The sequence below is a fragment of the Tachyglossus aculeatus genome, chromosome X1 (genome assembly GCF_015852505.1).
Source record: "Tachyglossus aculeatus isolate mTacAcu1 chromosome X1, mTacAcu1.pri, whole genome shotgun sequence".
NCBI lineage: Eukaryota > Metazoa > Chordata > Mammalia > Monotremata > Tachyglossidae > Tachyglossus > Tachyglossus aculeatus.
The window spans coordinates 53596009-53608527 of record NC_052101.1 but is presented as its reverse complement, the minus strand read 5'-3'; the positions used below and the strand labels follow the sequence as shown (position 1 = coordinate 53608527).

General features: G+C 47.5%; 1 protein-coding gene across 5 annotated transcripts in view; it reads right to left on the bottom strand.

Annotated features, from left to right (window-relative positions):
* The window catches only part of STK32A (serine/threonine kinase 32A), a 74434-nt gene extending 69654 nt beyond the window's left edge, over positions 1-4780 (bottom strand). For 2 of the 5 annotated variants that reach the window (XM_038772904.1, XM_038772902.1), the window contains exons 1-2: positions 4503-4551; positions 2818-2972 (exon numbers count right to left, since the gene is read on the bottom strand). In XM_038772904.1, the coding sequence (XP_038628832.1) occupies positions 2818-2869 (52 nt within the window). In that variant the 5' untranslated portion in view covers positions 2870-2972; positions 4503-4551. Of the gene's footprint in view, positions 1-2817; positions 2973-4502 lie in introns of those variants that run through there. The other 3 variants (XM_038772903.1, XM_038772907.1, XM_038772905.1) reach the window with 3 other exon arrangements.
* Between the last annotated feature and the right edge of the window lie 7739 nt (positions 4781-12519).

Genomic DNA, 12519 nt, shown 5'->3' with positions numbered 1-12519 from the left:
ACAAATTCTCCAAGAGACCTTCCCTGTCTTCATCTGTATTTCCCCTACTCCCTCTCCCTTATATGTCCACTCTGCAATTGGATTGTACCCTTTAAGCACTTGACAGTCACCCCATCCTCAGCCCCACAGCACTTATGTACATATCCATAACTTATTTTAACATCTGCTTCCCCCTCTAGGCTAGGTTCCTCATGGACAGGGAGTATGTCTACCAATTCTGTTATAATGTACTATCAGATGCTTGGTACAGTGCTCTGCACACAGTAAGTGCTCAATATGATTGCTTGATTGATTGCTGGACATATCCCCTTTTCCTTCTTCCTCCTATTTGTAAATTAAGCCAGCTGTCTTCCCAGCTACAGTGCAAACCCCTCGAGGTCAAGGATCATGTCTACTTCCCCAGTTGTATAGTGCTCTGCACACAGGAACTCAATAAATACTACTGATCATGACTGGCAGAACAGACACCTCCCTGAATAAACTGCACATCCTCAGTGATAGAGGGGACAGTGGCAGGCCGTGGATAGCCAGTGAAAGGTCCATTTTGAACATCTCTTAGTTTCAGCATTATTCACTGGTTCCAGCACTCATTCTAGAATGCAAGGTGAGGCTCATCATCATCATCATCAATCGTATTTATTGAGCGCTTACTATGTGCAGAGCACTGTACTAAGCGCTTGGGAAGTACAAATTGGCCACATATAGAGACAGTCCCTACCCAACAGTGGGCTCACAGTCTAAAAGGGGGAGACAGAGAACAAAACCAAACATACTAACAAAATAAAATAAATAAAATAAAATAAATAAATAAATAGAATAGAATAGAATATATATATAACGTATATATAACTACCTTTCAGATGCTGAGGCTCTCATCAAGGAAAGAAGAAGTGTGTGAAGGGCACAGGGAATAATTTGTCCTAATACATAAATGAGAAGCAGTGTGGCCTAAGGAAAAGAACATGGGCCTGGGAGTCCACAGAACCAAGTTCTAGCCCTGCCACTGGCCTGGTTTGTGACCTACGTCAAGCCATTTAGCCTCTGCACATCAATGTCCTCATATGGAAAAAAAATAAAAAATAAAAAATTAGTATGAAATATCAGCTCTCCAGTAGATTGTGAGCTCCAAGTAGGACAGTAACTATGTCTAATCTTATTATCTTATATCCACTCCAGTGCTTGGTATGTAGTGTTTAATATTATTTGTAATAATAAAAAAAGAAATTGTTCTATATGCTACAAAAAGAAATTCCTCAGTTTCCTTAGAGAGCCAAGACCTCCAGGATCTGCTTCCCCAAATAAGTTTTAAGAATTTCTGAATTCAGTGTTTTGGGTTGCTTCCATGGTGTACCATTTATTCTTATTTTTCTATGGATCTACCATCGTAGTGAGCCTTATGTGGATCGAGGACATTGTCCAATTGGCTTATCATCTATCGAATTATTAGCATTTATTGAACACCAACTATATAGTAATAATAATTATTACTATGGTATGTTAAGCACCTACTACGTGCCAAGTAATGTTCCAAGTGTTGCGGTAGAAACAAGTTAATCAGGTTGGACATAGTCCCTGTCCCCCATGGGGCTCACACTGTTAATCCCCATTTTACAGATGAGGTAAGTGAGGCCAAGAGAAATCAAGTGTCTTGCCCAAGGTCACACAGCAGACATGTGGCAGATCTGGGATTAGAACCCAAGTCTTTCTGATTCCCAGGCCCGTGCTCTATCCTCAAAGACATGCTGCTCATATAGTGCCATGCAGAGCACTATAATAATGATGGTGTTTGTTAAGTACTTACTATGCGTCAAGCACTGTTCTAAGTGCTGGGGTAGATACAAGATAATCAGGTTGGTGACAATCCCTGTCCCATATGGGTCTCACACTCTTAATCCCCATTTTACAGATGAGGTAACTGAGGCCCACAGGAATTTCCCAAGGTCAAACAGCAGACATGTGGCGGAGCTGGAATTAGAACCCAAATCTTTCTGACTCCCAGGCCTGTGCTCTATCCACTATACCAAAGCATGATAAAAGAAGATATGATTCTTGTCCATAAGGAGTTTACAATAGAGTGGGAGAGACAGGCATAAAATAATTTACAAACAGGAGGAAGGGTTCAGATGTAAAATGATACGTTCAAAAGTGCAACAAGAAATTGTGAGTGCAGAAGTGCTAAAGGCGTGCAAAAGTGCTAAAGCCATGCAAAAGGGACGAGATGCAATACTCCACACAGTGTTCTTCATGCAGTAAGTGTGTAGTAAATGTCTTAATTAGCCAATCAGTGGAATGGCATGTGATGCTTTGGGAGAAGAATGAAGTGATTTCTAACTACTAAGCAAAACAGGTCAAATTAACAATTTGCTTTCCTGAAGTTCAGAGTGGAATAAATGTTGAATCAACCCTCTCCCTCTTGAAAGAGCAGCAAGCAGAGCAGTTGGCAGAGAGTAAGAGATATGCTTGTGAAACCCCAGCAAACCAATTGCTGAGCTACCCTCAGAACTCAAAACAGCTATACTTCTGCCCGGTGGCTGGAACACCCCAGGCACCCAAACCATGACCAGGCTCCCAGTCCTTGGATAGCAGGTAGAGAGGAGAGTGCCAGCAGAGACACCTGCAGAACAGCCATGCACTGATGGCAATTGGGCAAAGCATATCCTTGTCTACACAGTAAATTCAGAACAGGGCACCAGGAAGGGGTGGACTTTGCCTTGCCTCCTCAGGCCAGAAAATGCCCCCTGCACCTCCTGGGATTAGCTGTGTGGGCTGTGGTCTCCTTAAACCCATTCCAGGTCAGATAGATGAGCAAGGCCTTACCATCCTCATCTTCATCCAATACTGGAGTTTTGCTGGAGGTGTTTGCTCCCATGATTCAATCTGTTCAGAGCTCCTGGGAACAGTTACATTATCTGGGAGGACCAAGTGCTGGAAGCTTCCTTCAGAAGAAACATGGAAGCATCTGCCTTTTCTTCCTGAAATGCACATTAAAAAAATGGCCATAATCACCCTTCCAGTGCTCAAAGCACCATCCACTCTCAGCCCCATTGCTCAGGTTACAATGTTTTTGGCAAATTGAAAGTACATTGATATGTCCATAGAATATTAGAATAATAAAGCATCATCAACACCACAAACATCATAAACTTCATTTAGCTCAAAACTTCAGCAAGTATAAATCGAATCCTGCTCTGCATAATTTAAACATGGGCCTAGAGTTTTAAAAGTACATTTGAAAGTTCAGAGTACAGAAAAGCTGACATCAATATCCATTTATCTGATTTTGGACTTTTAAAAAGCCATTTAAAGCAAGATGCAAAACACTCAGCAAAAATATGCTCATATATTCATCCACAAGGTACCCACTTTTCAAGCATCCATGAAATTCTAAATATATCCAGGAACAAAAACTCCTCACTTCAAAGCTATCTCCTTGCCCCCTCTTACCTCACCTCCCTTTCTTCCTTCTACATCGCAGCCTGCACACTCCACTCCTCTGGTGCTAACCTTCTCACTGTGCCTCGTTCTTGCCTGTCCTGCTGCCAACCCCTGGCCCACATCCTACGTCTGGCCTGGAACGCCATTCCTCCTCAAATCCGCCAATCACACTTCCCCCCTTCAAAGCCCTACTGAAGGCTCACCTCCTCCAAGAGGCCTTCCCAGACTAAGCCCCCCTCTTCCTCAGCTCCCCTTCCCCTCCACGTCACCCCAACACGCTCCCTTTGCTCTACCCCCCTCCCTGCCCGACAGCACTTGTGTATATATGTACATATCCATAAGTCTATTCATATTAATGCCTGTTTGCTTGTTTTGATGTGCATATATCTATAATTCCATTTATTTATATTGATGCCTGTCTACTTGTTTTGATGTCTGTCTTCCCCCTTCTAGACTGTAAACCTGGTGTGGGCAGGGATTGTTTCTCTTTATTGCTGAATTGTAATTTCCAAGCTGCAGTGTGCCAGGCAATGTACTAAGTGCTGGGGTGGATACAAGCAAATCGGGTTAGACAAATCCCTGATCCACCTGGGGTTCACACTCAAACCCCATTTTATAGATGAGGTAACTGAGGCACAGAGAAGTGAAGTGACTTGTCCAAGGTCATGGAGCAGCCAAGTGGCAGAGCGGGATTACAACCCACCACATTCTGACTCCCAGGCCCGTGCTCTATCCACTACGCCATGCTGCTTTCCCACTGTGGTTTCCTCAACCTAGAAACATTCCAAGTCCTCAGTCCTCAACCCGAGCCCCTTAGGCTATGAGCCTAAGGAGAAGTTGAAAGAATCACCACACTCCGAGCTAACAAAGCCTGGGTCAGCTGAATATCGATCGGGTAGTGAGTGGGACCTGCGGAAAACCGAGGACCCAGGGACCTGACAGCCTTCAAGATTTATTGCTGTTGGTAAGTGGGACCAGAAGAAACTTTCTCGGACCCAAAACCCGGTGGGCTCCCCGTTAAGTCTCCCTTTCGCCCCGGCCGCCCCCCAGACTCCGCCCACGGGTACCTTCGGCAAGGGGACCGTGAGCCACACGAGTCCCGTCCGGGCAGGAGGTAAAGGGCCCTTCCGCAGAGCCGGGAGTCGAAAGCAGAGAGCCGGGAGCAACCTGCAGCGGCAGCTTGAACTGCAAATGTGGGCAGCGGACGGGACGGGATGGGGGAAGAATGAGGGCGAAGGAAGGCGAGCCGAGAAAGCAAAGTGGGAAGGGAAGCTGGCAGGGGCGTGGGTGGAGAATGCGGGGCAGACCTCTCTCCGACGACCCTAGGGGTGAACAACGCAGCGGAGGGACGGCCGGGAAGCCCCAGGAGGCAGAGAAACAAATGGAGGTAGCAAGGGCAGGGGATGGGACTGAGGGCGGGTCTGGGGCGGGGCTGGGAGAGAGCCAGGGGCGGAGCGGAGGAGGGGCTGGGGCCGGGATGGATCTGGGGTAGGGGCAGGGCTGGGCTAGGCCAAGGATGGAGTGTGGCGGGTGATTGGAGCAGGACTTGGGGTTGGGAGAGGAGACGGGGCTGGGGCAGGGCTGGAGACGGAGAGAAGGCGGGGCTGGAGCCGGAAGGGAGAGTAGTTGGGGCGGGGATCCCTTGCGGGGGCTGCACCTTCCTTCTCGAATCGCGTTTTACCACCGGGAAAAGAACGGGCTCTGGTTGAGAAGGCGGAAATTGTCTACGTGTAATTTTGAAAAAAGCTCACTGAGTTTCTTTGCAAACATTCTCGACTTGCTTCGTCCGTGGCCCGCACCCCTCTCTTCCCTGGGAACCAGGTGCCTCTGCTGCAACCTAAAACCTTCTGAACCCCGGGCGGGACTGTCCCCTTGGGGTCCCGTCTGCACCCCTTGACCCTTAGCTGGGAGGGACCCCCAGACGGACCGCAAGTATCTCCTACTGTGGCAGGGAAGGGCGCGCTTTCGGAGAGGCCCCGAGGGAGCGGCGAGCACCGCGCGTGGAGGTTTAAATTTAAACCGTATTCCTGGAGGCTTCCCCGAGGGAGGGGTTACTCGGGAAAACTCCCGTGTCTTAATTTTACATGACAAAAAAATCAGGAACACCTGTGCGCACCTTCCTCTCCTGCCGCCCGAGTTATTGCCTGTCAGTCAGAGGTGCCTCCTGTCGCTGAGCCATCAGAAAGACTTCTTCAGGAGACGGACGTGTCTGCAATGGGGGAGTGTGATTTCTGGAGATAATTTTTCAGAAGAGGGTACTGGGTTTGCCTGGAATCTGTGTTGGCAGGGCACCCAGCGAGAGGGAAAATTCGTGTCTTCCCAGTACCCCCAGGCATCAGTGGCAATTGTCTTTACTTCAAAGTAAAGTAAAGCTTCTAGACCGTGAGCCCACTGTTGGGTAGGGACCGTCTCTGTATGTTGCCAGCTTGTACTTCCCAAGCGCTTAGTACGGTGCTCTGCACACAGTAAGTGCTCAATCAATACGATTGATTGATTCAAAGATGATGTGGCCAGCAGTAAGACTTCAGCAGCGTCAGAATCAGTGTATCCTAGTGGAAAACGCCTGGGAGTCAGGGGACCTGGGTTCTAGTCCTGCCTCCACCACTTGCGGTCTACATGACATTGGACAAGTCACATAAACTTCTCTCTACCTCAGTTTCCTCACCTGTACAAGGGGGATTCAATAGCTGCTTTCTCAGACTGTTCAGACTGTGACCCCGATGAGGTACGGGAACTATGCCCAGCCTGATTATCCTGTATCTACCCCAGTGCTTGACGTGTACTAAGCATTTAATAAATACCATCATTATTATCCAAGAATGTAAGGGGCTTTTAGAATAAATGCAACTTTTGTCTAAGGAAATGCAGTCAGGCACCTTCTCTAGCCCCTACTCATTCTGGTAAGCATTGCTCAGGAACTAAAGGTTAAGATTGGAAAAGTATTTGCCACAGCCAACAGAGCCTGCATTTGAGTTAATTTTGCAGTAGTGGAAATGATTTTTGCCAAACTCTCTCTCTCCCAAGTCTCCTTGTGTCCAATGGCACATATTGTGAGTCAGCAGGAAGAGAGAAACTCTAGTCACAGAACAAAATAGCTCTGAGACCTCAACAGCAGCACACATCATTGTAAATCATCAAGTACAATACTTCGCTGGCTTAGTATCAGGAAGGTCTTTTTCACTTGGAGAAAACCAAATCAATGGCATTTATTGAAGGATTACTGTGGGCAAAGCTCTGTATACTAAGTACTTGGTACAGTGCAATAGCATTCATAGACATGGTCCCTGCCCTCAAGGAGCTTACAATCTAGTGGGGGAGACAGACATTAAAGTAAAATGCAGTTAGGGGAAGTGTCAGAATACATAATTGCTGTGGGTCTGGAGGTGGGGTGAGTATCAAAGTACTTGAGGGGTACAGACCCAAGAGCTTAGGTAATGCTGAAGGAAGGATGAAATGAGAGGTTAAGTTAAGGGAGGCTTCTTGGAGGAGATAAGGTTTTATTAGGTCTTTGGAGATGGGGAGAGTTGTGGTCTGTCAGATATGAGGGGAAGGGAGTTCCAGGCCAGAGGATGTGAGCAAGGGATTAGCGGCCAGAAAGATGAGATAGAGATACAGTGAGTAAAGTGGCAATAGAGGACCAAATTGTTTGGGCTGGATTGTAGTGGAAGATTGAAAGGCAAAAACAAAAAAGTCTTTGCAAAGAACAACAACAGCAACAACAACAAAAATTGCAGTTAGTCTTTGCACAACTAATTTGTCATTCAATCAATGGAATTTATTGACGTTTTTACTGTGTGCAGAACACTGTACTAAATGCTTGGGAGAGTATAATACAACAGAGTGGGCAGACACATTCCCTACCCACAAGGAGCTTATAGTCTAGAGAGGGAGACAGACATTTATATATCATATATATAATGAAATGATATGTTCATAAATACTGTGGGTCCAAGGGTGGAATAAATAAAGGATGCAAGTCCAAGTGTAAGGGTGACTCATAAGGGAATGGGAGAAGAGAAAATGAAGGCTTAGGGAAGGCCTCTTGTAGGAGATGTGATTTTAATAAGGCTTTGAATGTGGGGAGACTGATAATCTGTCAACTGTCACTGTGACTGGAGCCAGAGGACAGCAGGAACATCAAAGCAAAGCATAAATGGACCAGGGAGGTTGTTTCAGGGGGCAGTGAAGTCTCATCAAACCTCTGGGCAGATACGAAGGCCTGATCCCAGCAATTCTCTGACAGCAAGAGGAACCCCATCAGCTACCTCTTAGATGAGGAAAGACCTCCAAAACAAAATCAGTCACTCAAGGGCATTTTTTACTGGGTACTTATTATGTACAGTGCTCTGCACGCAGTAAGCGCTAATAAATACGATTGATTTTTTACTGGGTGCTTATTACGTACACAGCACTGTCCTAAGCACTTGGGAGAGTAGATTAGAGTTAGTAAACACAAATTCTGTCCTCAAGGACCTTACAGAGCCCATGAGAAGCAGTAAGTCCTAGTGGATAGAGCATGGGCCTGGGAGTCAGAAGGAGCTGGGTTCTAATTCTGGCTCTGCCACTTGGTTGCTGTGTGACCTTGGGCAAGTCACTTAATTTCTCTTTTCCTTGAGTTACTTCATCTGTAAAATGGGGATTAAGACTGTGAGTACTGTGAGGACATGGGCTGTGTCCAACCTTATTATTTTATATCTATCCCAGGGCTTAGTACTATGGTAAGTGCTTAACAAATACCATTAAGAAAAAAACTCCATGAGTCTTCTTGGATCAGTCAGTACAGACTTAACCGGTTCTGCGATGTTGACGCTGCACAATCAATCCATTTACCACAAGTAATGCCACACTTTCTTGGCGAAAAGGAGTATAATAAAGAAGCAACACTTGTAGCTAGGGAAGGAACAGATTAGGAAAATTTCAAAACCTACATTACTTCACACCAGGCAGAGAATCAGCATCAGGGAACCCTAATATCCCAGTAGCTCCCTTTTTTGGGTTAGGCCAGTTTGTATGCTACTGCTGAGTGAGAGTCTCACGACCAATGTAGAAAATATTGGCAACCACAAGCAGTTTGATATTGGAGATGTCCATTGCAGAGAAGAAAGATAGGAAAAAGGAAAATATCATGCATTTCAATCAATCAATCAATCTTATTTATTGAGCGCTTACTGTGTGCAGAGCACTGTACTAAGCGCTTGGGAAGTACAAGTTAGCAACACATAGAGGCAGTCCCTACCCAACACTGGGCTCACAGTCTAAAAGGGGGAGACAGAGAACAAAACCATACTAACAAAATAAATAGAATAGATATGTACAGGTAAAATAAATAAATAAATAGAGTAATAAATATGTACAAACATATATACATATATACAGGTGCTGTGGGGAAGGGAAGGCGGTAAGATGGGGGGATGGAGAGGGGGACGAGGGGGAGAGGAAGGAGGGGGCTCAGTCTGGGAAGGCCTCCTGGAGGAGGTGAGCTCTCAGTAGGGCCTTGAAGGGAGGAAGAGAGCTAGCTTGGTGGATGGGCAGAGGGAGGGCATTCCAGGCCCGGGGGATGACGTGGGCCAGGGGTCGATGGCGGGACAGGTGAGAACGAGGCACGGTGAGGAGATTAGCGGCAGAGGAGCGAAGGGTGCGGGGTGGGCTGTAGAAGGAGAGAAGGGAGGTGAGGTAGGAGGGGGCGAGGTGATGGAGAGCCTTGAAGCCCAGGGTGAGGAGTTTCTGCCTGATGCGCAGATTGATTGGTAGCCACCGGAGGTTTTTGAGGAGGGGAGTAACATGCCCCGAGCGTTTCTGGACGAAGACAATCCAGGCAGCAGCATGAAGTATGGATTGAAGTGGGGAGAGACACGAGGATGGGAGATATGTGGAGTAGAGTCACACTCTTATTTATTTCGGGAGGCATGAAACAGGGGAACCAATGCTTCTCCCAAAATCTCTCCCCACACTTTCCCCCTTCTAGACTGTGAGCCAGTTGTTGGGTAGGGACTGTTTCTATATGTTTCCAACTTGTACTTCCCAAGCGCTTAGTACAGTGCTCTGCACACAGTAAGTGCTCAATAAATATGATTGAATGAATGAACTTTCCTGGGCTAAGGACATGGTGGTCAAAAGAAAAAGAACAGATAGAGATGGGACTACCCTTCCTTACTACTCTAATCTTGGGTTAGGCCCCTGAAAGAGCCACAGACTCCCAGCATGCAGCCTAACCTGATAGCATCACAGGCCAGGATGGACTAACAGAGCCTAAGCCTGCAAAAAGAAAGATAGGAAAGGAGTGCTGCTGGCCAACTTGAGAGTAAGACAAGGCTATGGGTGGAGGCTGGAAGCCTATCTGTCAGACATGGAACAGAAACTCCCAGAGCAGGGGCTCTATCCATTTCCAGCTTTCCCACTTGCATCCAAATAGTCATAATAACAATAATAATTGTGGTATTTTTTAATCACTTACTATGTGTCAGGCACTGTACTAAGTGCTGGGGTGGACAGAAGCAAATCAGATTGGACACAGTCCCTGTTCTACATAGGGCTCACAGTCTCAATCACCATTTAACAGTTGAGGGTAACTGAGGCACAGAAGTAAAGTGATTTGCCTGTCACACAGCAGACAAGTGGAGGAGCCAAGATTAGAACCTCTGACCTTCTGACTCCCCAGTCCGTGCTCTACCCACTAAGTGCTTTTCCCTGCCCCAGCCCACTGTGTGTGCAGGTCTGGGCTGCTGTGGTTGCTTCTTAAGAAGGGATAGGGCCACGGTTCAAGCTGTCCCAGGGCAAGGGCTGGGGCTTGGAAAAAATCCATATCAGAGAGCTGTTGTACTGATGGGCTATTCCAGGGGTTCTTAGTTTACTTTGAACCCTGGCACGAGGAGATAAACCAAGGTTGGGATGTCCCTTACCCTGCTCCCAGACCAGGTTTTCCCTAGAAACCTGCAGGGCCAAAAATATTTTGGCCCAGTTCTGTCCCCCACCCTGTACAAACTGGCATTCTCAGATCAGTCGTCAGGTGCAAGAAGGCTGTCTGATTGCAGGGTGAAGAGGGGAGTGAGGGGCTGACTCACTGGACATCAGCTGTCAGTCATGAAGACACCTAGACAATTCAGAGAATCTGTTGCCTTGTCTAAAACAAACACCCTAGTGGGGGTGTTTAACTATTCATTTTGATAATGGAACAAATTGGGATGGTTCTTCTGGCAACTGGTCTGGAGACAGAATTGCATTCATTCATTCAATCGTATTTATTGAGTGCTTACTGTGTGCAGACCACTGTACTAAGCGCTTGGGAAGTACAAGTCGGCAACATATAGAGATGGTCCCTACCCAACAACGGGCTCACAGTCTAGAAGGGGGATACAGACAACAAAACAAAACATGTAGACAGGTGTCAAAATCATCAGAATAAAAAGAATTATAGCTATATGCACATCATTAACAAAATAAATAGAATAGTAAATATGTACAAGTAAAATTAATAGAGTAATAAATCTGTACAAATATATACAAGTGCTGTGGGGAAGGGAAGGAGGTATGGCAGAGGGGGGGATGGGGAGGAGGAGAGGAAAAAGGGGGCTCAGGCTGGGAAGACCTCCTGGAAGAGGTGAACTCTCAGTAGGGCTTTGAAAGGAGGAAGAGAGCTGGTTTGGCGGATGTGTGGAGGGAGGGCATTCCAGGACAGGAGAAGGACGTGGGCTAGGGGTCAACGGTGGGACAGGCAAGAACAAGGCATAATGAGAAGGTTAGCAGCAGAGGAGCCGAGGGTGCGGGCTGGGCTGTTGAAGTAGAGAAGGGAGGTGAGGTAGGAGGGGGCGATGGGATGGAGAGCCTTGAAGCCGAGGGTGAGGAGTTTATGCTTGATTTGTAGGTTGACAGGCAACCACTGGAGATTTTTGAGGAGGGGAGTGACATGCCTAGAGTGTTTCTGTACAAAGATAATCCAGGCAGCAGAGTGAAGTGTACACTGAAGCGGGGAGAGACAGGAGGATGGGAGATCAGAAAAGAGGCTGATGCAGTAGTCCAGTCAGGATAGGTTGAGAGATTGTACCAGCAAGGGAGCAGTTTGGATGGTGAGGAAAGGGCGGATCTTGGTGATGTTGTGGAGGTGAGACCAGCAGGTTTTGGTGACGGATTGGATGTGTGGGGTGAATGAGAGAGTGGAGTCGAGGATGACACCAAGGTTGCGGGCTTGTGAGACAGGAAGTGACGGGAATGAGAGTCAAAGTCACACCTGTACCAGAGAGATGGGGATACACACACATGGTCATGGAGGTGGACTTGCAGGCATGTGGTCAGGGAGGTGGACAAATACAAAATGCACAGAGTGTGGGGAGTGGAAAATGTACTCCTTCAGGGCTAAGAGGACCCAAACCAAAGGTAGTCAGGGCTAGATGGGTCCCATTTCCCTATTCTGGACCTAGCTTGGAGTGGGGAGGGATGGGATGGGATGGAAAGGGGCAGGATGGGATGAGGAAGGGTGGGATGGGAGCAGTGTGCCCCAGTGGAAAGAGCATGAGCCTGGGAGTCAGAGAACCTGGGTTCTAATCCCAGCTCTGCCACTTATCTGCTGGGTGACCTTAAGCAAGCCAACCTAACATCACCATGACCCCTCAGTCCCCACCCTCCAGTCAGTGCATCCCTGTCCCCCATTCCCAGCACACTCCCTTTTCCCCCTCCATCCAACTCCTCCCCATCCCTTGTGCTGCCCCAACCCTGTTCCCCCACCCCATCCCTATTATCCTGTCACAGAACCAGCCCTCATCCCCCTCTTCCTGCTCCAGCCTCCATCAGCTCTAGCCCCTCCCCACCCCTTGCTCCATCTCCTCCCCCAAGACCCCACGCACACACAGCCTCAGTCAAATGCGGCCTGCGGAAACCCTGATACATCATGAGAAGCCCATCATTCATCCTGACCTGTTCCTGACATAGTAACTGCTCCTCCTCACCGTTACTGAAATCTGGCTCTTCCCAGATAACAGTTTCCCCTGCTGCTTTCTCCAGAGGGGGGCCTCATCTCTACCACTCCCCAAGACTCACTGGGAAAGGGGGAGGAGTTAGTTGGGTTCTTTCTTTCTTTCCAATGCTGCTTTC